The 26,722-nt window shown below is 34.4% G+C and overlaps 1 protein-coding gene across 1 annotated transcript in view; it reads left to right on the top strand.

Moving 5' to 3' along the window:
- Nucleotides 1–212: 212 nt before the first annotated feature.
- LOC120626473 (zinc finger SWIM domain-containing protein 8) overlaps nucleotides 213–26,722 on the top strand; it is a gene marked incomplete at its 5' end in the record, with an annotated part of 43,571 nt that continues 17,061 nt past the window's right edge. Inside the window, 13 exons of the mRNA XM_039893999.1 lie at nucleotides 213–504; nucleotides 1,207–1,455; nucleotides 10,642–10,805; nucleotides 12,658–12,968; nucleotides 13,621–13,816; nucleotides 14,645–14,761; nucleotides 15,000–15,107; nucleotides 16,158–16,421; nucleotides 17,868–18,017; nucleotides 20,835–20,916; nucleotides 23,733–23,947; nucleotides 24,117–24,291; nucleotides 25,256–25,413. Of these exons, the coding sequence (XP_039749933.1) occupies nucleotides 213–504; nucleotides 1,207–1,455; nucleotides 10,642–10,805; nucleotides 12,658–12,968; nucleotides 13,621–13,816; nucleotides 14,645–14,761; nucleotides 15,000–15,107; nucleotides 16,158–16,421; nucleotides 17,868–18,017; nucleotides 20,835–20,916; nucleotides 23,733–23,947; nucleotides 24,117–24,291; nucleotides 25,256–25,413 (2,481 nt within the window). The remainder of the gene's footprint in view (nucleotides 505–1,206; nucleotides 1,456–10,641; nucleotides 10,806–12,657; nucleotides 12,969–13,620; nucleotides 13,817–14,644; nucleotides 14,762–14,999; nucleotides 15,108–16,157; nucleotides 16,422–17,867; nucleotides 18,018–20,834; nucleotides 20,917–23,732; nucleotides 23,948–24,116; nucleotides 24,292–25,255; nucleotides 25,414–26,722) is intronic.

Genomic DNA, 26,722 nt, shown 5'->3' with positions numbered 1-26,722 from the left:
GAACGCCAGCCATATTTGTTATTGTGTTCTCAAATAATTATTTGGTCCACTTGATTTCTGACTAGGAAGTGCTTTAATTTTCTGTGTTTGTGATGTATTTTATTTCTACTTACACTTTCTGTCCGATTTCAGTCAGGTCACCTATAATCTTTTGTGTATAGATAGCATGTACATTTAGCATTGTGGATACCCCAAGAAGTGTTCGCTGATAAATTCAGCGAATTAGTTCTTCAAATTCGCTTAAGAATAGCGATAAAGTGGCGGGGGCTGCAAATAATAATGGGAAAGGGGGACGACCATCCGCCCCAGTTGACGTGGGATCTCCTTTACTTGACTGGGAGGAGGGAGATCATTTCAGTTTTGAAGATTCGGAACGATTTGAAGAAGATTCTTTGTGTAGCTGGAGTTCGGAACCGGAGAGTCTGTGTAACAACTGGCGAGGATGGAGAAGACCAAATCTACAAAACGTATTTGGAACTCGCTTGTCAAAAAAATCTATTCAAGGTAACTCAATACAGCTGATCCTTTGTTTGCATAATACCTAGGCATAACGAAATAAAATCTCTTTCTGAATAGAGCACTGCACAAAATCCTTAGTATTTTATTTTGTAAACATTTCGAACAATATGTTATTTTTCATATTTAGTAATAAAGTTACTTTTCTTTGTGTGTACTTGTTTAAAGACAGGTGTTCAAAAGTCATTTACCTGTTGACTGGATAGCTAATAATACTCACCATACATACAAATCACTGTGCATTTTAGAATTGTTTTATTATATTTTTCTAAATTTGATATCACTATGTAATTTCACAGAATTGTTTTCTTAAAAAAGTAACTTTCACAAACTTTCAGTGATATTTATATTTTGATAGAATTTGAGTTTAATAACAATAAAATGAAGCTGAAGGCTTCATAAAGTCAAATTAAGTTTTAATTGAACATGAATGTTTTGAAATTGTTGATTAATATCTCTTGCACCATCTGATTACTTAGAAATCAGAAATAGTTATTTATCAAATACAAAATTAAAATAAAAGTTACAAACATTTTGGGAATTGTTATTAACATAATTAAATAAAGTTATGGATACACCAAATTCACACCCAGACTCTGCTATTTATGTTTGTAAGGTATTGGGAATGGTAACTTTCTGTCTTTTATTATATTGATACAGGTAACTTTAACATTTGAATCATCCTTTTAGAAAAATCAGTACCAAGCTTGAGTGAATTGGCAGCAAAATGTGTAGCTAGTCACATACCCTTTGAACTGGTAGAGCATGTATACCCACCTGTGCCTGAACAACTCCAGTTACAAATAGCCTTCTGGAGTTTTCCAGATAGTGAGGATGATATCAGGCTATACTCTTGTCTTGCAAATGGGTCTGCTGATGAGTTTCAAAGAGGAGAACACTTGTTCAGGGACAGAGCTGTTAAAGATGTCCTACAAATTGGTAAGTTATATGAATTGATTACATTTACCTCACTTTACTCACAAAGTTTAAAAAGTTTCATTGTTATTAAATTTGTGATGAAAGTTAGATTAATTTTGTTTAGCTGTGTGTGCATATCTAAGTTAATGTGAATTGAAAGCTGTAACTCTATTTTCAAATGTGTAAATGGAACCTATTCACCAACACAAACCTACATCAAACAAGTTAAATGCCAGAGGTTGTGATACTAACTTTCACTTCAGTAACATCTTAATAACATTTATTGGTTGGCACCTGCATTTAAGATACACATGGGCTTTGGTTTAAAAGAACCTGTCTTCCATTTTATGGAACTGTTATATTAATTAGGATGAAGATATTTGGAGGTAAAGATGCCTGAGAGGACACCAAAAATCAATAAAAATAGACTTATTATGTGTCTGTAGGCATTTGATTGTATGCAAATAATCGTTTCAAGGTTGATTATTAAAACTACTGTTTGTTGGAAGAGAGTAGGTATATTACATACTAGTAGGCACTTTTTATACATATAGATTCAATATCCTTTGAGAACTTTTATAAAAAAAATTATATTAATGTCAATTGTGTTTGTATTAATTTATTTTTAACCAATTTAATAAATTGGAGATTATTTTTGTGTCTGTTTATGTAATTTTTCTCCAAAAATAGTCAACAAACTAGAGGATAGGATAGGTTAGGTTAGAACATGTCAAAAACATGGGGTCATTTCGCCTGTTTGCGTCCACTTAGTGGAGTTGTTAGGTGTGAACGTGAAAAAAAAATGTCCGTGCTGTAATTTTTAATCAAATATGGTTGTAATGTAGTCCCTATATAGTCTTGTCAAGTTTAATGCACAGTTTTGGACAACGCATCTGATGTTTAATTCTACACAGGTACAAATAGCTAAAACAGGCGATTTTCCCATTTTGCGTCCACAAAATCCAGATTGTGTCCGCCTGTGGACCAATTGGCGTCCACCTGTTTAGAAATAATTAGGAAGGGAAATAGGAAATAAAAAGGGAAGCTTTTGATTTTAATCATAACATTTATTTAATAATTGCTGATATCATAAAAGTAAACATAAATTGCACTTCAGGATATTTTTTTTCTCCTCCAACTAACTCCATTAATAGATTCACTATTATTTCGAATATCATGTCGATGGCTTTATAGGATTCTATTTTACCATTTCGGTACAAAGCCTTTAAAATTGGCCAAGTGCTAATCGGACTCGCGCGTTCCGTGTTTTGTTCTATTTTTTAATATTTATTGTTATAGCGGCAATAGAAATACATCATACATAAAAATTTCAACTGTCTTACTATCACGATTAATGAGCTACAGCCTGGTGACATACGAAAAGCGAAGTCTTAGTACTAGGTTCCTGTTTTTACCCTTTGGGTAAGCCCTAAAAATGGAACAAAATTCAAATATTGGCAAATACATAAAATAATTGTCGTATAATAATTGTATATTTTTAGGTTAGGTAGGTTATAAAGAGTATATTTAAATAAAATTATATAAATTTAACTCTATTATTTTCGTGTGATAAAAAGATGGATGCAAAATGTTATAGGGTTTCTAATGTAGGAAAACTGTGCGTCCAAGTCTGATTTTTGACATTCATTATCTTTTTTTATATTTCTAATAATATGGACGCAAATCGGCCATCATATTATGCATGTTAATGTTGTTAAAATTGATAGGAAGTTTATATGGTTTTTCCCATGTTATCGTATTTAATTAAACATCTGACTGAGAAATAGTTAGAGTAATCTGCGTCCACAGCGGACGCAAAGTGATTTTTTTTATAAATTTTATATACCAGTTCGCGTCCACCTTATATAAACCTGTCAGTAGAAAAATATAAGCACAAACATCGTTATTCCTATAGTGTGGTTCACAATTAAGGTCTAGGGATAACAAAGTATTCTAAATTTCACATAAACACCTTAAATACTTACCGTGAAAAGTACAGCTGCTCACTATTTTTTTTACAACACATTCGCGCGTCAGCACTTGTTGGTTGCACACGCAAGATTAGTTTATTTTTCATTAAATTTGGGTTGCACGCACAGATCTTTTGTTTGTGTGTGAGTACCTGTCATAGGTCCGAACATCAATAGAAGCGCTCTTGTTTAGATTGGTGTGTCGGTATTGTTATTTTTCACTGTTGTAAAACAGTGTACCGTCGTTTGGACGCGAATTCGGCGTCGGACGCGAAAAGGCGAAAAGACCCTAGTGTCTATGGTTCCCTGAACATGTCATGGGTTTTGCTTCTAAAATATATGTACGGGATGCATTGGCAAAATGTAATGAAAATGAAAACAAAATTAGAACTAGAATGTAATCAATAAAACCAGGTTAAAAAAAGATGTAAAAATAGTTTTTATTTTCAATATTGTATGTTAAGTTTGTTAGGTAAAGTGCAAATAATGCTCTTTCGGTTTAGTGTAGATACAATTAGATTCCATCGTATTTTTTAAAATATGAATAAGCGTAAAGACTCTTTTTAAGGATTATGTTCCCACAAGTTCGGCAGGAATTGCAGGAGGTATTTAGATTATTAGTTAAATGAATCAAGTTTACAAAAAAACTAATAGTTCGGCCGTCCTGAGATTGAAAAGTCCTCGTGTTTGTATAATTTCAAAGTATTTTATACTTAACTAGCGACCCGCCCCGGCTACATACGGGTGCAATGTTGCGCCCGCCAGCCTCTCTGCGTTTGCAATGTTGCTTACAAAAGAATAGGTTTGAATGATCAAATCTGTTGCAATGATCTAAGTTTACCAGGGTCTTTGACTTGACTTTGTTTTATGCTATGTAAATGTAATTCTCAAGTCAAACTCACGACCATAGTCAACTCAGTCAGGCAGTCTTTGCCTTGGTCAAATCTTGAGCTATCTTTCCTCCCTTAGTCAAGTTGTGGGCGGTCCTGCCCTTAGTCAAATCACGGGCTGTCTTGCCCTTAGTTAAGTCACGGACGGTCTTGCCCGACGGGGGCAATCTCGCCCTTAGACTAATCAAATACTATACCTAGTATTTGATTAGTCTAAGGGCGAGATACACAAGTTAGTAGCAGACGTTCCGTGAAATCTTGTGAACCTTTAGACAAAAACATCAATGAAATGAATCTACCGGTGGTATTCCACATTCTACCGCGATGAGCCAACGAGATACTGCGTGAGTTCTAGCTTTGGGTTTAAAGAAATTGAAATATTGAGATTCAACTAACTTATCGTATTATCCTAAAACAATCTATGGACTTTTTCCGTTTTGCTACTTTTTTTTTCTCTTTATTAAAGGGTTTGTTCAACAGTTACTGCAAACCTATGTCACCGTCATAGGTTTGCAGTTTGTAGTATCTAAACTTCAAACCTGGTCGAACCAACGTTGTTGCAGACACATTGTCACGACCTCCATGCACGGAGGACAGCAACGTATAGTGCGGTATTTGTAGAATAATAGTGGATAAGCCAACTCGCAGTCAAAGTGAGATACTCGTAGAGAAGCTGAAAGATACTTTCATAGCTCGTATTATTGAAGCTCTCGAGAAACCTCAATCCATGAAACACGTTGTTTTAAACCAAATTCCCTTGCTATGAGATTTTTCATCAAAATAGTCTTTTAATCCAATATTCTCTTAATTTATGGATGGCATCTTATGGTAGACAATTAAAATTATATATTAACGTGTCCAACTGCTAAAGCACGGGCACATGGAACAGGAGACTACCCCCGTTCATTATTACACTCACTAATAAGAAATGCACCATACAAAATTTACGAAAAAAGTCTCCCGAGTTAACCTATACGTGTACATAGAAATTTAGATTATTTCTAAGCTTCGCCCATTGCGAGCGAACAGTCAAAATAATTAGGAGTGATGGAAAATTTTGATTTTCGTTGACTATGTAAATAAATATATATTAGTGTAAAATCTTGTAAAATTATATGTACTAATTTTATGAACCACATAAATTTACATAAATCTATTGTATGAGATTTCTAATAAGCTAAAGACCTGCCAAGAGCAGTGTGTAAGTATTAATCCAGTCACTACATCCTTAGATTATAATTTATCAAGTAAGCATAAAAAACACACATTAATAATTTCAGACAAGCTAGGTAAAGGTTTTGGTCCTATTATGAACTGTTACCTAAATCACTCGGTGATTAATAGACGTTCACCGGGGGCTAATTAAGATTATCTTATCGATAGTTTGAACATAGACAGTTTAGATATCAATAAAAATGTTATATTTTTGTTAGGAGACAGTTTAAATGTAAAAAAGACACAAATTATAAGTTGTGTAGAAAAAAAGCTGGCTTTGCACGAAAAATCGAAATGTAGATTTGTTATGTGTGCCTTTCCGTACTGTGGCACTCTGAGTTCTAAGCAAAATAAGCATATTTATAATTTGAATTTATTAATTTATAACTTGACATGCCGTCATAGTGATACTTTTAAAGATACTAGGGATACTTTTTATCTGTCAAAAAAATGTAAGCAACATATAGCTTCTTTATTAGCTTACAATTTAAATGATACAGTTACAAGTGTTGTAACTAAGTCTATTGACAACTTTACAAATTGTACTTTAATTACCAATATTTCTGCTAATGACCCAAGTACTTGTTCAAGTATTAAGAAAATTTCTTATAATTATTTAAACTAGATAGCCAGACAAAGGAGAACCTCTGCAATATGAACATTGTACATCACAATATACAGAGCTTAACCGGCAAAGAAATTGAAATAGAACTGTTTGTGGAAAAACTCAACTCATACACATTCTGTGTATTACTGAGCATTGGCTCACTGGCGCACATCTAGCAGTTAACTTAAGGAATTTCAAAATGTCAAGTGTGTTCTTCAGAAGGACTGCAATTCATGGTGGGTCCTTAATTTTTGTACGCAATAATATAACTTGTAAGGAGGAAGGAAAAGACATAGTTAGTCTTTCTGTTGAACGCACTGTAGAAATTTCTTGTGTGGAGCTGGAGCGATTTATTATAGTGTGTGTATATCGTCCCCCCTCAGGTGATTTTAGCCTTTTTGAGGATGTTATGGAAGATGTGCTTAAGCGATTGTCTGTATCCACAAAAAAAACAATAGTATGCGGGGATTTTAATGTTGATAAATTACTTAATAACGCAACTACGACTTTGAATTTATAAAATCAATTAAATTGTAACCATACTAATAATTAGGGAATGTATATTTACCGTTTTTATACTGTAATATTTAGGCCGTTGCAAATTTATATTAAAAAATACTTTAATATTCTAAATAATATCACTAAGTTCTGATTATATTTGTACTACGACTAGGTTGCTAAACTTATTTAAATGTTTTAATTTAAATTATGCTTTTAGTGAACCTACTAGAATCACAGCAACCTCAGCATAATGTTTAGATAATATTTTTCTCAACTGTGATATCTTAGGTAAATCGATAATAACCAACCTTAGATCAGATCATTGTGGCCAACAAATTACTGTTTTGAATAATATAAACAAAGATGAACATATCGTCAAGTGTAGGCCGATAACTAAGAGCAAATTGACACGATTCAAAGATGAAATATCATCCGAAATTCCTGCCCTTGTCTTTAAGAACGGTCATCCTGACAGCATTTATGGTACTCTCTTTAATATTATAGAAAATGAAATTAACAAAATATTCAATTTCAAACATATAGATGGGCAACTATTGGCATATACAAAAGTAGAGATAATTTGTATGAGCTCTATAGTGAAAAACAATATAACCATACTCCAGCTTTCCTACAACACGTAAAAATGTACTCTAAAACGTTTAAGAACGTTTACTTTCATGCTAAGTCGCTATACTTTAAGGATCAAATAATAAAATCAAATAACAAAGTACAAACAACCTGGAAAATTGTTAATAATGAAACTGGGAAAGCTAAATCTCGCGACGTAAACTTTGAAATAATTATTAATGATAATAAAGTTACCGCTGACATTGAGGTTACAAGTACCTTTGAAAACTTTTTTCAGAGTGTTCCTATTTTGTTGACTGATTCACTTAATTCTTCACCTACTGCAGCTCAAGAGTTTATTGAGGAACAACGTTAATGAGTGCAACGTTTTATTTAATGTTAAACATATATCTGCATATGATATAATAAAGAATTTTAAGTTGTTGAAACAGAAAAAACCGGTGATTTATGGGGTATGACTGTAATGGTAATATCGCCCCTTTCTTAGCCTTACTTTTTAATGAATGTGTTGATAGAGGTACTTTTCCAAATTTAATGAAACATAGTAAACTTATACCTCTATTTAAATCTGGCAATAAAAACGACATTAACAATTACAGACCCATTTCAATCTTACCAGCTCTTAGTAAGGTCTTTGAAAAAATTATATTAAATCAACTTTTGAATCACTTCAATGTAAATAACTTACTACATCCGGAGCAGTACGGTTTTACTAAAGGTCGTAGCACTACGGATGCAGGCGCTAAACTTTTAAAACACGTGTATGATGCCTGGGAACGTTCACAGAATGCCATTGGTGTTTTTTGTGATCTATCCAAAGCATTCGATTGTGTTGATCATAAAACCTTGCTTCTTAAACTAGCCCATTATGGTATCAAAAACGTTGCACTAAATTTGGTTGCCTCTTATCTCAGTGACAGAACCTTTGGGTTTGCATACAACACATTAAGTCGCAGAGGTCGGCTACGTCAATGGGTGTCCCACAGGGTTCAATCTTGGGTCCCTTTCTATTTTTGGTGTATATAAATGATCTACCACACCATGTCAGTGAAATCTGTGACATTGTACTGTTTGCAGATGATACATCTCTAATTTTTAAAACTGATAGAGGTAAAGACTTCTCTGACGATGTAAGCCGTGCTATGTCGCATGAGTCGCACTGGTTTACTGTCAATAATTTACTTTTAAATGCAAAAAAAACTAAGGATGTGGAATTTATTTTACCAAATGTAAAGAAAGTTAATAAAAATATAATAATAAATAGAGAATCACTAAAAATGGAAGATTCCACAGTTTTTCTGGGCATGACCTTGGATTGTAAGCTTCAGTGGGGTAGCCATATAGATACACTAGCAGGTAAACTAAGCTCGGCTGCCTACGCCGTTAGGAAAACTATATAATATTTTGTTTATTGTTCAATAAAACATAGGTACAATTTACATTACATCTGCACAAAAGGTATAATTTATATTAATGTTATAATTAACACGGATATACAGAAATCAACTGTCCCTAAGCTAGGTATAAACCTGTGTTAAAGGCGACAGTGCTCTCCTTATAAATAGAAATAAAATTAGACAGATTATTGACGTAGAAACAGCAAGACTTGTTTTCTTGTGTATTTGTGTACTTTCATAGTGTGATGTCTTACGGGATCTTATTATGGGGCAAAGCTCATATTGAAACTATACTCATATTGCAAAAAAGAGCTGTACGGTCAATATATAAACTTAAATCACGTGAATCCCTCCGTGAAAAATTTAAAGAAATAGGTATACCTACGGTAGCCTCACAATATATTTATAACAATATAGTATTTGTAAGACAACATATAAGTCTTTATAAACAAAAAGTGGATATAAACAGGCTACTTACAAGAAATGGTCATAAATTAGTGACATCTGCATATGAAAGGTGCAGAAGTAATTTGTGGGATTGAGTATACGCTTTTATAATATGCTTCCTAAGGTAATTTTTGACCTACCAATGCATAAGATTTAAAGAATGTGTTAAAACACATTTATTACAGCGAGGTTATTATACAATTGATGAGTTTCTTAATGACAAGGTTGCTTGGAAGCATCCGGCTCCTCTTTCATCTCTCACAAGATAGAAAAATGAATTTTAAAATGTAAAATGTAAATTTTTGATGTTGGAAAAGAGCAACTGCTGAGTTTCTTGCCGGCTTCTCCTCGGTAGAATCTGCCTTCCGAACCGGTTGTAGAGTCACTATATAGTATACACGGACAGACTTGACGTTTCAAAAGTGCTTGTACTAGGCCTACTTAAAATAAATGAATTTTTTTGAATTTCTTTTGGAATTTCCGGGGGGAAATTCGAATATCTTGGTTTGGTTTAATCTATAAATAAAAGTGTCCGTTTGTATTGTCAAATCACAGCTTGTTACTAATGCTTAAAAAAGTATATTAAACAGTAAAATTTGTCTATCTATCTGCTTGTTCTAGCTAATCTCTAAAACAGCTGGTCCGATTTTGGCAATACTTTCACTGGCATAAAGCTAATGTTATAATATAAAAGCTGATGTTATAAAAGAAATATGTATAAAGATTAGGAAAACACATTAGTACCCCTTCGAGAATCCAGCTTGTCACTTATTTTCACTCACACACATTAACTTCACCACCACAATACTCACTGAGGCGTACAATAAATATTTGTGAAGTTGCTTGCATGATCAAAAAGTTATTTTTCTCTTCTACTGCCTTCGTAAAGGGTCTTAGAGAAGAAGTAGCGCAAGAAACTCCAGAACAAGCCATCTTCTAAATTTCATGTTTGAAACATAAATTACTCTATGATCTGACATATAAAAATATGTAATAATATAATGAAACGTATTTTATTCCTATGATCAATTTACTGTCAAATTATGAACACAAATTTAAACGGTATATAGCAAATACGGTGGCATTTCCGATTTAAATGTTCTTCTCGTCTCGATCGACTTCGATGTCTTTCCATAGTAAGCAACCTATAGAATCTCGAGGAAAACTGAAAAAAAAAATATTTTGGACAAATTTAAATAAAATACTGTATTTCTAAGCAAAACAATGGGTTAAAATGATAAAACAACCATTTACTTCCCGAAGAAAAAATACGCCATCCACCATCGCCATTACAACAGTAAATATTGATACTTAGTGGAGTAATTTTTACATGTTTTTACCTTGCAGTATGCCATTTGTACGTGTAATCTTTTTGTCGAACAAATTAAGACTGGCGTGAAATTCGTACCTTTTTGCGTTTTCATACCCCCAACAGCGCCCATCAACTGCTGGCCGTAAGTCTGCAGTGAATGGGATTTGGCCATGCACTGCCCGACAACGCAGTCCCCTAACCTGGATACCTCCAACGTTGTTGCGCCGATAATGAACTGAAGTTAATGATGGTAAAAAGTAATGTATGTTATGTTTTTTAGGGTTTCACCTCTCAGCGAGTGTCACGCTCAGTATGACCCGAGCTCAATACAATGTTGCTGTGACATTTGACAGACAGAAAATTTCTTCGTGTAACTGTACATGCTCATCATTAGCCCATTGGTGTTCACACATAGTTGCAGTCTGTTTATACAGAATACACTTAGTAAGTATGGGAAGTTTAAACACAGTACCTAATTATAAAGATGTTTAATGTATATTGCGTTGCAAAAATTCAAATCATTTTCGTGCTGTTGCCCAATGCGTTTTATTTTTATTATCCTTACAGAACAACGTAATTGTATTGCAAAAATCCTAATAATGTTTTCGCTTCTAGTAAGTCCTTAGCGGTCCATGCAAATTAAAAAAAATATGACATGAGCTTAAACTCATGTCATATTTCATGTCATGCTAGCCTTTAAATAAATACTAAGACTGAGATCTAATGAGCGTACTTTGGCTTTGTTATGATTATATAAAAATACTGATTACACATACTTCACACACAGTACACATTATTGATTATATAAAAAATGACAAAAAAAACAACTTTGTAATACAACTAAAAAGCAAGAAATAAATGTTTTCTACAACATTTTTAAGTCGATGCCAAGTAGATTCCACCACTACGCATTCTTTTTATACAGAAGCAAGGAAAGTACGAGTACTATTCTAAATTTTACTTGATTTTTTTTAGAAAAGTTATTTTGTGTTTTTTCCAAAGTCGGGGCGTTAATGCGATCAGCTCCTTTATTGTGACGAGATCAAGTACTTACCCACTATATACCATAATCGAAACGCAACCAGTTTTATACTTAATATTGTGTAGTTCCGGCGGCCATCCGTAATGACCACCATCAGTTTTACTTGACCAAATGGCGCTTTCCGATAGCAAATGTTCAAGTAACTTTAAAAAATATACTACTCGGTATAGGTGTCGTAAGAGTTTCCTCAATTTCTTCACATGGGAAGTTACAAAAAAAATTTTTTCAAATCGGTCTATAAATGACCGAGTTCTGAGCTAAAATCATAAAAAAAAAAATACAACCTAATTGAGTACCTCCTCCTATTTTGTAAGTCTTAATAAGACAGTTTTACGGCAGACACGAAACTTAGTCCCTTTTAAACTGTTTCTAAAGTCTTACCTAACACTCAGCTTGCTGTATAGATCTCACCCTAAGTAACCTAATATACTTAAATTATAATTAAAACATAAAATTATTCATTGTACTATGAATCATTTATTTTGATTAAATTAAGCGTCATCATTATTATGATTATATTGAATTAATTAAGGGCTAACTTACAGATTACATTTTATTCTTCAATTATTTAAGTATTTCATTACCATGACTCAGTTGTACAAAGTAACAAACAATAAGGATATTTTTGAATAACAATTCCCTATACTATAAGATAGTTACTGGACCTATAAATATTCCAGTACTAAGTTAATATTATTCTAATTGATTGATCAATGACCAGTCATATTTTGGGATCTTTTATAAGGCAGTTTCCAACGTTAAGAAAATCATTAGATGTTTGTTTGAAGCTTATTAGAAACATGCTGCATAGTTATGATATTTTAAATTATTTGTTGCTCATTTTAAAAATAATAAACATTATTTTTAGTAGTACATTGATTGTCTCAGGACACACAATTGTAACAGCAAACATAAGGCTCAGGGCCCAACAAATAGTAAAAGATGTTTATTTGCAATCCTTTCTTTGGATCTTAAATAATTCATATTTAAAGAACTTGGTTTACCGAGCCATCAGTAAACACAACTTGAATAAGCCCAATTACAATACCGGCTGTGTATTTTGTATAGTGTGTACACAATTACAGCAATTTATTGTAAAATTATTTAGCGCTAATAATCGCTAATCATTTTTTTTTCTCATTAGTACTTTTCCTCATGTATCGACCACTGAGAAAATTAAAATCGCACACTCCGGGCTGTGCCTGAGTTCCAATGTAGCGAAAATTGACACTTCGTAATTTTCAAATATTCTAGCCAACACAAGTTTGTCTGCGAGCACCTGTATCAGAATCATTACAACGACTACGAAGGGATCAGTTACAAAAGTTCGCGCAATACCTCATATCAGAATTACCACGCCAAGTGTTACCAACGGCTCAAAGAATTTTGGACGAGCTACTGTCGGCTCAACCCAACCAGATTAATACGACCTGTGGCGCACCAGATCCCACAGCTGGGGCGTCCGCATATGAGTATACTTCGTGGTTTCTTGACGAGAAAACCTTGCATAACAACATCAATAAGATATTAGTGAAGTTTTGTGTTCCAACTCCAATAGTATTCAGGTAAACTCCTCTCATATTATTATTCCTTACCTTTTTTACAACAGATTGAAAAGTTTGCTCTATCGTTCACGGTATTAAGCTTATATCACCACCACCCTACCAATTCTGTAATGTGCTCTGCCCATTCCGGTAAATAACGAAACTTCAACCATCTTGGCATCTCTTTTAATTACAAATCAAATAAAAAGACGAACGTTTCTACACTTTAAGTAACATTTTTATTCAAAAATTTTGTTACTAAACCTGCCTATGCCGTTTTTGCTGTTCGTTTATTCAAAAAACAGATCTAGGATTGGGCAATATTATGTATTATCTGTAATCAATATAGTTGGAGTGAGATTCAAAAATAACAGGAGTCCAGATCAAAATGAAAAGGCAATAAAAATAAAAATGGCGGGAATGGAAAAAAGAAGACGGAAGATAAGGTTTAAAGAAACTTAATTAAAAGTTAAAATAGTTTTTATGATATTTGAGTTTATAATGAGATAAAAATATTATTTTCTTTAAAATTAGTGCATATTTGAATAAAAAGAGATCTCAAGAATGTTTACGTTTTGTAAATTACCTAAACTGGTAAAGTATATTATGTCTGTCAGTATCCTCTGAGCATAAACTTTTTTAATGTCGACTCTCACGAAATTTACTTTTGTAGTGACGTGAACTACCTTAGCACAAGCGCTCCACCGGCAGCCTCAGAATGGTCGTCATTGCTGAGACCGCTACGGGGTAGGGAGCCGGAGGGAATGTGGAACTTGCTCTCGATTGTACGGGAGATGTTCAAAAGGAGTGACAGAAATGCAATTCCTTTACTGGAAATCATTACTCAGGAGGTCATGGCTTGTGAGCAGGTAAGTTTAGAAATAGTTACAAGACAGTCCTAGTCGAGGCTAACAGAAGGAAGTGATTTAAAAATGAAATGAAATCAATGTCCATTTATTTTAAAATTGACAGTTAAAATTTTTACAGACGAAGTATTTCTGTTGTTACAACAAATACTAAACATAGAATAAATAAGATAATAAAATATCATTAATATTAAAAAATATATAGGATAAAAGTACATTCATTCATTCATTCATTCATTCATTCATGCATTTCTTCTCCTGGACTCACAATTACTGGCCGGAACGACAATATGTGCATGCTTGTAATATTCAAATAATAAAAAAGCCAGATTGATGATTCTGTTTATAGCAGTTTCGTTTAAATTCTGAACACAAATGCCGTAAATGCCGCAAAAGTAGTATTTTTGGTTGTTTAAGTTTTTTTAATTGAACGTTTTGCCGGGTTTTCGAAGGACTGGTCACTAGGCTGCACGGTTGAGTTACCTTTGCCTGGACAAAGATTGACAAACAAAATAAACACGATTGGCGGTAAAAGCAAAACGTTGAATAGGAACCTACTATATAAATAAAATTAAATTCAATATCCAGTGAGAACAATGAAATGGAAGTTATAGTGAAGATGCCAAATTGGTTAGGGATTTTTTTATATATTAGGAAATATGTTTTTCTTTTTTCGTTTTTGTTTTGAGAGAAGCACATTTTATATAAGTATAACTTATAAGTTGGTGGAAATGGCAATTGCCGTTCATTTAATTCGTTCATCTATTATAAAAAGCCAGTAATAAATACCTTTTCGGCCTAGACACTAATGTATTTCCTTATTGTAAACAGATAATAGTTTGGTGGTACACTACAAAAGCGGCACTCGTAGCGTGGGGTGGCGGCGGAAAGCATGGCGCAGCGAGTAATTCTGCCGCTCAACACGCCTGTTCATCGCTTTGCGACGAGGTAATCAATATTTTCTCGCTCGCAGGCTGTTATAGTGTATAAGCTAGACATTGCAACACTAACTTCTGTTTTAATCACTGGACAGGTTAAGCAATGTTTTCTGTTATGTAGAAAAATGTTTATTCTTTTGCACATTTCTATAGGCATAGTAAGCCTTTTCCTTAGCATACACTTCAGTATATGGTACGATTGTGATATATTTGAAAATATCTGCGTTCATGACGTTTTTTTTCATTAGGTTGTAGTTCTGTGGAGACTCGCTTCGCTGAACCCTGGACTGGCGCCATACGAAAGGGACACCTTACACGAACAGTTTGCACAATGGCATGTAAAAGTTCTTGATAAGGTAATAGACATTACGCATTTAGATAAATAGTTTGAAATTTTCAGAATAAAATGTATTGTACTATTAACAACCATTTAAAAATATATATACTTTGTTAAAGTTAAACTTATTAAGGCGCTGTAGGGAGGGAATCACTAAAAGGAAATTTGCTTATCAACATTAAACGGAGATGCAAAACTCTTAAGTCAAGTTGAAGTCTCAAGTTGGGCATTTTATATTTAGCTTTTATCGTGTTGATAAGAGGCTCCCGCGTTTACTAACTTTGCGTGTTCTGAAGCACCAGGCTCATATCCGAACCAGCTTGGAATACTGGGGAATGGCTGTACCCAGTATCCGCTAGAAAATTCAAACTCAGTCAATTGGCGCGTCAGAAAAATAATCGGCGATAAAACGCTAACTTAGGCAAAACCAAACTGACCGATTGACGCAATGTCCCTGTAATCGCTTTTTTAACAGGATGTATTTCATTGTGGATGTACTCAGTAAATTCAAAATCTAACAGTGCACGCAAACTTAGACCTTATGGTTACATTGCATCAAAAATGACCGTCAGGCACAAGCTTATTATTAAAAAAATGTAACAAAAGTTTGACCTTTCGCAGTCTGGTCTTGATAGAATTATTAGTTTAACAAATAATACAAGCTTATGAGTTCATAAAATAAAAGCAAAAATTTTTTTTACACTTTTTTTTTTTTGGACGCATTCAACTTCGTAATGCAATGGCAATCCGTTCCGTTTGGAGGATATTATGGTTATTAGGACATTGGGTGGTTTTAGCGTAGGCAATAAGCTTACTGTTTCAGAATCCTTTTTAGAGGATTTTAAGCATGGGAGTAGATACATTATTTTAATAATCAAAAGGTATAAAATGGGGGTGTTCGCAGATACAGACAAAAGCCAACAGTCCTGCTGAGATTTATGTAAACATTAAAATCATTTTCTTTTCGCATATCATACTTTACATGGAAAAAAAATCTATCGCAACAGGTTTTCGTAAATAGTAGCAAAGATTACTTATTTTTTGAAATTACATAAAATCTGTATTCCAGGTGGCAAAGAATCGCACCAATAATAACATTAACACGCCAACATCATCCCACCCGCGACATTCTCGCGCCTACTCCCATCCACCTTACATCAATGGTATTAGCGAGAATGAGGTTTTCCCCGGTTTCCACCCAGCCATGGAAGCCTGCTTCCTCGAATGGGACGACTATCAGATACCTGGAGTTACATACACTAAAGAACTGAATCCCATGTACCACAGCCCTTTTACCATATTCCGGCATTCTGAAAAGGATAGCGTTCATCAGGTATGTATTACAGATTATGATTTAATATTACACTTCTATTATAAAAATGCATATACAATAAGGGCAGATTTTTACTTTGTGAACTTAGCGGTCATTATATCGACTACACATTATCATTACAAAGTCAACCAACCAACTCGGGTTTAGTGGCAAAATATTTTTATACTTAATATAAGTTGTTAACTTCTTCTATAACACAGTTTTATATCGGATCTAATCAGTATTGTTGGTGGTTTTTATAGCGTTTTATTGGCTTAGCAGATATACATTTTATAACAGGAAAAAAACGACTTCACAGGACGGGACTCACTTTAGTACTATGCACGTGTCGGTATTTTACCTTCAATATGCTTCTTTTGATTTATTATTTTTACAGGGTGATTCCCTATGAAATATACTAATGAGGGTGCATTAGTATATTCAACAGTTTTTCGTAATTCTTTTTACACGTTGTATAAATAGTTTGGTATACTTTCATTCTGCTATTCATATATTATTGTATGTGTATATATATATTTGAGAATTATAGTTTACTTTTGGTATTTATACTATATTTGTGCATGTCTATGTATTCATATAACTATCGGTTATTTTGTAAGTACCTACTCAGCATTTATCCGTTAATTTTTCACACATTCGAGGGCTTCTGGAAGAAATCTCTTTAGAGATGTGTTGGCCTTGTGCACGTCCTGTCCTTTTTATGTTATTTTGATTTTATTTTGTACTAAATAACTAAATTAAAAACCTTATCACATTATCATACGTCTATATATATTTATAGAGTCACTTACGTTACGTTACCTACTTGATTGTATGATTGAAAATAATAACAATTTTATTTGTATTATATAATCTTGTAGATTGCTGTTTTAATGAATATTTCATGCTACATAAATATTCCGGTAGCTAGTCTATGAATATAAATAGGAGATCGCTCCTTTTTATATTCATTGCCCGGCTTTTGCCCGCGACTTCGTCCGCGTTTGTTTTTGTTTTTAAACCATCCCGTAAGAACAGTTTATTTGAGAGTAGTCTGGCAGTAGCAGCGGCAAAAAATTTTAGGTTGTTCTATGTAAGCTATTATATCTGGGTTTAGTTAATAGATAGGGCCCACTTTGGAGGTTTCAAGGAGATTTATATTGTACTTCGGCTTCAGCTTTTATCACTTACAACGAATAGTAACCGTTACATTAAAATGCATCGTGCATCTTAGTTGACTTGAATTCGAAATCTGTAGAAATCATTTAATTTAGTTGTTCAGATATTTATATAGCTTTTCCTATTGCTTATTTCTAACGTCTCCCAGTTATCTACATGTATAAACACGACTAGTATACAATTTTATTGTATTTATACATGTATAGATAATAGGAGAATCATTTGGAAATTGGATAAAAATTAGCATATGTACGTATATGTTTGTTGATATTAAGTAAATTGTTTCAGGTGAATTCATCGAAGGCGGTCTTGAATAATGAAATGTCGCTCAGTTATCGTCTTACGAACCCGGATCCTGCGTTCCAAGGACATAGGACTATGGTGCATAGGCCTAACCGAGTAACTGTAGATATTTCTATGGCAGGCCCTTCCAGTCAGGTATTATTTTCAAACAAAAATTCATAGTAAATTTATGAATACAAGACAGTTATTCAATATAATTTATCAGCCTTTAGCATGTTTGAACGCGGATCACGAGATCATGTCTTCGAATCATGGATCGAAGGCCAGTAACTGGCGCTGTCCTCTGTGCCTCGGACACATTAAGCCGTATTTTCACATTAATATCACTATAGTCGTAAAAATGTAATAGGCCCGTTTTGACATTTGTGCAAGACCATAGAATGTAACTTGGAACGAAACTGAAAGAAACAAAAAAATAAAAATCAATTACATACAGTGTTTTAAAAAATACGTAAATTTTTTTGGGACGTTAAATAATACGAAAGAATATATCGCGAGTATTCTTTTTGCGATTACTTCATAGTAGCATGCAATTTATAATTGTTTCGAAACGTTCCGAAAACAGTTACGTTCTCAGTCTTTTTTTTTTATACTAGAGCTGTAACCATTTTTTTATTGAATATCGAAATTAAATATTGTTTAGTTATTTTTACTGCAACGAATGAGCTTGGTTCTCAAAATGGTTTCTAAATAATGAGTCTGAGTTGATGTATCTGACCAAGCGGCACATGACTGAAGCGTCCCCGCGCGCACTGCGCAGTTTTTGTTCCTCATCTTGTAAAGTTGACTGTGCGCTCGTTTAAATTTGATATATATTGTTTACTATTACGTTAACTATGGCTCTTCTATTTTGGACATTAATTTAAACATAGTGATTTGACTCGATTTTAGTGTTTGTTGTTATATAGTACTAACTCTGTTTCAACATGTTGAAAAGTGGACGTATAATCAACAGCCACTCACGCGTATTGGTTGTGAAGTTAAAGGAATACTTTGAACGAACGAACACTTTACAATACATAATAATATCAATCCAGTACTGATACAAACTTGAATTGATTTATCGTGAGTATCGAGTACAGAGTCTTATGGTTCCATAACTAGTTACGTCGCGATGACAAATGTCAAAACGGGCCTATTACATTTTTACGACTATAACATGGTATACAGGATAATTTTAAAACCACTGCGGATTTTTTTTGGTGGTTCGGTATCGGTAATAGAATATATTTCCTCTAAATTTTACTTTTTTTTTACCATGTCCGAGCATAAAATAAGCAAATCATGGCTATTTGTAATAGGTATCTACCTAAATAAATAATAGCCCAACTACCATCTTAGGCTGCATCATCACTTGCCACCAGGTGAGATTACAGTCAAGGGCTATCTTGTAGTAGATTAAAAAAAATACATCGTAATGTGTGACATGTACGCGGGGAGGTCCAAAAGTTCGTGGAGTGGGGATAGAGAGGATTGCTTAGTGTCATACTAAATGCGGACTCATCATTAGTATATAAGCTGAGTTTCAGCCTAATTGCGTCATTCGTTTATTAAGAACACTAAAACTATGGAGAAAATTGCACACCGTGCGTAATAAATTCCTTACCAAGCAAGGAAAGACCGCTCAAACCATTTTGAATGAAATGGGAACCGTTTATGGGGACCAGTGCCCTAGTAAATCAATGATTTACAAGTGGCATGGTCTTTTTAAACATGGTCGGGAGTAGATTGAAGACGACCCTCGCTCAGGAAGGCCAGTTGAGGCCACCATACAAACATCATCGAAAAAGTGGAAAAAATTGTACTGGAAGATACGCGTTTAAAGAAAAAACAGATATGTATCTGCATTAGTTGGAGTATCAGATACCACCATTTTGCGAATTCTACATGACCATCTGGGTATGGCAAAAGTCAGTGCAAGATGGGTACCGAGAATGCTCACGCCGCTTCAGAAACAGCACACGTCGATACTTCAAAGCAATTTTTGGAGTTTTGTGGAGACGAGCCTGCACATATTTTGGAGCGAATTGTTTCCGGAGATGAAACATGGTTTCATCACTTTGAGTCTGAGTCCAAACAAGAGTCCATGCAATGGCACAAAAAGGGGACACCACCGCCAAAGAAGCTCAAAGTGTCGGAGTCGGCTGGAAAGTTGATGGCAACTGTTTTTTTTAGGATTGTGAAGGGATACTACTGATTGATTATAAAGAAAAGGGTAGGACCATAACAGGAGAATACTACGCAACGATTCTAGAAAAATTAAAGGAGTCCATCAAGGAAAACTGACCAAAGGTGTGTTGCTTTTGCAAGACAACGCACCGGTTCACAAGAGCAGAGTTGCAATGGCTGCTCTGCACACACGTGGCTTCGAATCGCTAGTCCACCCACCCTGGCCCCATGTGATTTTTATTTGTTCCCAAATTTAAAAAAAGACCTAAGGGGAAGGAAATTTTCCGACGACAATGAAGTATAGGAGTATAGGCAATTTTGGCTCAGTTTGCGGCAAAAGATAAAAAATATTTTTACGACGGTTTAGAAAAATTAATTCATAGATCTAATAAATGTATTCAACTTCAGAATGATTATATTGAACAGGAAAAATAGTTTTGTTGTTTCATTTTATTTCAAACCCTGGTAGAATGGATCCACGAACTTTTGGACTTTATGCTTTATTTTATGGAATTCCATCGCAGCGAGAACGTTGATCGCAAGTTAACAGCTGAGAGCTATTTCAGGGTGCCCATAATTATCTATAACTAATCTTTTGTAACCGTTAATTTATGTATCGTTAAGTAAAACATAAAAAAAATATATATGTTCATAAATTTGGTTCATGTTTAATATATTAAATCCTACCTACTTTAATGTAGCAACAGCAACACACTATAATCATCTCTCCTATCGCATCACACAACAAAACCGAATTAATCGAAATTTCATGTTTCTTTACAGCCCTGCGGCTCTGGCGAAAGAGCTAATGAAGTTCGAGTTACTGGTCCCAGTGACGGAAATCACTCCAGTGTGTCCTCTGAAGGTACATTATATTCAACTAAACAACATATGAACTATTAGCAAATTAATCTTATACTTACTAATATATAGAGCTCAGGAGTTTATTTGTTTGTTTACTTGAACGCGATGATATCAGGAACTACTGGTCCGATTCGAGAAATTATTTCAGTGTTGGTTAGCCTAGAGTTGGCAGGCTATATCATCACGTTAAGACCAATAGGAGCACAGCTCTAATGAAGAATGTTTCAAAATTAGGTTTTTTTTACTTTTAAAAGCTTCCGCTGCGTAAACGGATAAAGTTTCGATAAAATGATTTTACAAAAAGTTATTTCTCCTTAAAAGTTCTAAATAAAAGTCCGCCATATCACATAAGACATATGTCTTATCTTTTATGGATGACCAAGACGCGTTCAAAGTCGCGAGGGATAGCTTGAATATAACTGAAACTTTATAAGTACGTTAGTTATCTTTTACTTTACAATTTTTTATTATTTACAAGTAATTGATAAACGAACTTGCTAATCTTGCAAACATGACTGGTACAAAAATAGGCTTCACATCATAATTTTTAATGTTATGTTAGCTGTTGTCTCCTTTCATTCTTAAATAAATATAAAAAGTCGGCAACGTTCAGAAAGTGCAGATGCGTCTCAAGAGCGTGTGACATGCAAACCATAGATTTTAATAGTTGATTAAATTATTAGTTTTATTAGTTAGATTGTACAAGAAATAAAAAGCAAGAGAGAAAAGCGACGTCTTACGTTACGGGAGCTTGGGTGATTCCCGAGCAAATGAGGGATTTTAGAGTTACTTCCGAGCGTAGCGAGGGTTTTGTATCTAGAAATCTGAGTGAAGCGAGGGTTTTAGGGGCTCCCCAAAACGAAGGAGCTTTAACTCTGAGTTGAATACTCTACTTATCACCTCGCGGGGCAATAATATCAAGTTTTGGAGGATTTTTTTTATACACAACCCGACAGGGACGCCATAATATCAAGTTTTTGAGGATTTTTTTTATACACAACCCGACAGGGACGCCATAATACGTTGGAGCGAGATAGCAATATTAGAATGAACAGATTTTATTCAGATATGCCGGACGTAAGCAAGTAATTACACCGGCAACCACGCCGGACCTGACCGGACCCATCACAACACAATAGTACTCCCCCGGACCAGTTAGTTACCTATGCAAACCTATGAAAGAAAATATAAATTACTTATTTATCCACATAAATGCTTACATATACAGAAATATAACCAAAATGGGCCCTGATTCACTATGATATCGGAGTCGTGACACACTTTGTGCACTCCGCGTCACACACGACTCTTATATTACGGCAAAATAAGTCCTAGACTGTCAGTTAGGTACGGTAAGCATGTGGACTAAAATATGGCCCCGCCACAGCACGAAGCCACAGCGCGCGAGACGTTGATTTTTAGTGGGATTGCTAGGTCTGTCTGCTCATAGACGTGTTTGCAACTGCGTCAGTAACAATGAAAACATCTATATCTATACTCTATACTAATATATGAATCTATAGAGTTATTTACGGTTGTTCCGTTAAAACTATTAAACTATACATCCGATTGAATTGAAATTCTGCATCCATGTAGAGGATACATTGACTTAATGGATAGGCTAACTTTTTTATAAGTGTTAAATCTCCGAAGTGTATAGCGGGGGCGTTAATGATTAGAAAAAATCATAAAAACTAAATTTTGAAATTTAACTCTTTTAGACATGAAATTTGGACAGAATTTTTTTGGTCTATGTTACGAGCAAACAAGAATGTATTGAATGAAGTTTAAATCACAAAATCAGTTACGGGGGTGCTAATGAAAAAAAATGAAAATTTTATACTAAAATTCCCACAGACTTAAAATTTAATAAAAGTTTAATGTTTGTTAAATATTAAAAATAAAAAAAATTAAATGTTAAGTCACTTACTATCAGATTTTGAAAAATTTTAGCCCTAGAGGAGATTGTAGGGGCGTTAAAATTATTTATATAATTATAATTGTTGATAACATCCTAAAGGTTTTTTGTTGTGGTAGCTGTGGTAACCTAATGGTTAGTGAAAAACCATAATTTGTTACATAAACAGAGGAACACTTTGCATGCCATGCAAGGAACACATCCTATGAAATGACACCCTTCGGACTGGAACGCAGCTTAGCAGCTTAAATAGGCATGGGGGTAGTAGGGACTTCCCTGAACAAGCTTGGCCACAAAATGCTTTAATAGGTGCTACTAAAACTTTAAGTGAGAGTCGGAAGTCGTAAGAGTCTGTAAGATTTGCAGTCAATGATTGCAACTATCTATAATTTCCAAATTGAATTAGAATTTAGGTTGCCTCTGGAAGTAGGAGGGACATCTTTAGTGCTAAAACACATATCTATATATATAAAAATGTTATGTTGATTTGTATACGCTTCAAAAACTCTAAAAGTTCTGCAATGATCGGGCTGAAATTTTAGCATGATATATAATAGGCATCAAGGATTGTTTTTATCTATTTTTCTCCACCATTCAATCACAATGTGCCACAGCGAAGCGTGGCAGGGTACAACTAGTTAACTTATATAAGTAGGATTTTTAATGAAAAAGGAAAACAGGCAGACGTCGATTATATAGGACGGGGTCGGGGATTACCCACGATTTGCATGCAATACCAGTCGTCAAATACCTTATTTCGAATATAAAAAAAAAATTACGTTTTACATAATATCACCTCAATAAAAACGTTTTATATAATCATATATCATTAGATAAATACAATATCTTTGCGATTCTTCGTTACCCATTAAAATCATGTTTTTTTTCAATACTTTCAGGTTTCTGCGAGAACGAGGAAGAAATACTCCAGCAAAGTGGTGGTGACACTGATTCGCAGGAGTCTAGTTCTACTGGCGCGTCGTCTGAAGATGCCGCGCGTCGCGTGTCGCACGACGACTCTGTATCCGATGATGACTGTAACCTGTATTACTACGACGCCACAGCGGCGAGCCGCGTCACGGTAGATGACAATAACTCCGAACTTGTACATGCGGTAAGTTGCTTGTGAAAGACAATGAACATGAAGCTTTATTTGGTTGAATGCGGATAATTTTCAATAGATGGCGTTCTTTAATGTTTGTAATTTTGTATTGTGAATTTATAGAGTTATATATATGTTTAAATAAAGTGACAATTTCTTTAAACTTCCCTATTACTTGCAGAGTGCAAGTGGCAGTATTGGTAATGAGCGCAGCGTCGATGAGCTAAGCTGGGGCTGCGGGTGGGACGTTTCGTTCGCCCGCGCGGAAGGCCTTCATGCGCACGGACACGCTCGGGAAGCTTGTGCGCTGGGCGCCAGGCTTGCTGCGGAGTTGCTTGCTAGTCCTCCGGCACTTGGTATGTTTTCATACGGTCCCGTAGTCAAACATATTCTTTTCACATCGCATTTTTTGTAGTAAAATTTCAATATGTATCGAATTTCTTCATTAGATTCGCTCATCTTCACAGTACGAAAAACAAATAAAAATCACACCATTTTCCTAATTTAAATTTGGAATTATCTTCTTTAAAATTTAAACTTTTAATGATACCAAAACCAGCCAGATAAAAATAGTATAGCCAAAGAGATTTTATTACAAGTTCATACATACTATAATGTGAAAAATTTTATAACAGGTGGGAACTACCCATTTCTCTGCTGTGGAAATTCATGCAGTTCGCTTTTTTATATTTTTAATGTAATTTAAATAACAATCCGGTCTGATGAATAAATAAATAATCCCTATTTATATTATAAATGTGAATGTAAGTTTGTTTGTTACGCTTTCATACAAAAACTACCTTACCAATCCTCATGAAACTTTGTACACATATTCATTATTAAGCTCGGTTCCTTTAGGAGAGGGGATGAAAGTGTTTGACGATTTATACCATAATTCCAACAAATTATATCCAATTTAAATAATTATTTATGTACTATAGCGGTTATAATATGTGTTTAATTTTGTCCAAACTGTGGTTGGAGATAGAGGACAGAACTCCTCGCGGACAGCAGCAAACCCCTCATTCAAGGCTTAGCGATACTGAGTACTTTAAATTTTTTTAGAACTACAACTAAATTTAATGCCAAATTAAAAAACAAAGTCAAACGCAGACGAAGTCGCGGGCAATAGCTAGTAATACAATAATTACTTGATGAAAATAATAATTAGTAGTGTTGTAAGTAGGATAAGATTAAGTCGAATTGTAGACCTTTTTGCTTTTGGGTGCGGCTTGAGGCCCGCAGGATGTGTACTGAACAAACATTTACTAACGTTGTAAAGTTTCGAGCAGTGCACAATAATTAATTCATGATTATCAGGTGCCAATGGCGGTGGCCCGGGCTCGGTACTGAGCGCAGCGGCCGAAGCGCGTCGTGCGAGGCGTCGTCACACGCCCTCTCTGCGATTGTGCGCGGCCAGCCATCGCCTCTCGTGTCTCGCCTCCGCTACACTAGCGCAGTGCGCCTTCCTCTGCACTGTTAGTGTCGCCTTTTTGTTTTTTTCTCATAATATTAGTAAGTAGTCGGTAAATAAATGATGTAATTACTAAAAATCAGTATATTAACCTTTCGGTTGATAGTGCAATAGTTTAATAGACTATACATTCTAATATATATGGACTTACAAAGTTGCGCTAATGCAGGTTTTCGAGCCGGCTGAATTAACTGTTATGTGAAAATTATTTAATTTTCGTTTTTATTAAAGTTTCGTTTCGTAATTATTTAAGTTCAGTGGCGGTACTACCATACAAGCCGAAAAGCCCGGCTTGCGTTACAATAAATCTATAATAATTAATACTTGATAGTAATGAGGAAATAAAAAAGTATGAACTTTGACTCAATAGTGTATTACAATGCGCGATTTCCGAACATAGCGGTACAGAAATTCCCGAACGCAGCAAACTTCCGAGTGGCGGCGATGGAATGACAAAATATCAAGGTCGCGCACGCAGACCTCTCGCTTTGTCTCACTCACTCTCGTTGGCTTGTATGGGGCTAATTTTTCCTGCTTTCACCTATAGAAATGTTAGTGTTAGTTAGTTTAGCAGAGACAATCTAAATTATTTAATAATTTAAATGGACATAAAAAGCAACATTACGGGTTGAAGTTCGTCAGTTTGTCGAATTTGAACAACTTCACATTTCTCCGATAGTGTTGTGATTCATAGTTTGAAGTTTATTAGTGTTTGCTTGAATTCGAAAAAGAGCATTTCATTGTTTTTTTTCCATTATTAATTAAAGTAAATTTTATTAACAATGAGTTCAAATTGTGTGGAAATTGTTTCTTGTTGCGGGCTCAGGTGTGTGCAAATATTAATTGGTGAACAAAAGGTAAATTATTTAACTTTTTTGGAAATAAAAACGGCTAATAACATCACCATAACTTTTTAAAACTAGTAAAAATCGTTAGAGGCAATTTAATAGATCGTTAAACAATACTCGTTGGGTTATAAATTATATTGTCGGTATTGCATATTTTTTTCTAATGAAAATAAAGTTTGGAACGCGGCTGGTTACAAAGATTTAAATAACTTTACAAGTGCTATAAAAAGACACCAGATTTACACATAAACATTTGAGTGCTGTCATTTATTTTTTTACTTTCGGCAAACAGCGCATAGATACTTCTTTATCCCACCAATTATCAATTGAAATTTCCAATCATAATTCGCGTGTTGACCATAATCGTAGTGATTTTCAAAGATTATTTGATATTGTTTGTCATTTGGCATAGCAACAACTACCTTTTAAAAGTCATGACGAGTCCAATAGTTTATTAAATAAAGG

This window comes from Pararge aegeria, chromosome 9, assembly GCF_905163445.1.
Source record: "Pararge aegeria chromosome 9, ilParAegt1.1, whole genome shotgun sequence".
NCBI classification, from domain to species: Eukaryota; Metazoa; Arthropoda; class Insecta; order Lepidoptera; family Nymphalidae; genus Pararge; species Pararge aegeria.
This window is presented reverse-complemented; position numbering and strand designations above follow the sequence as displayed.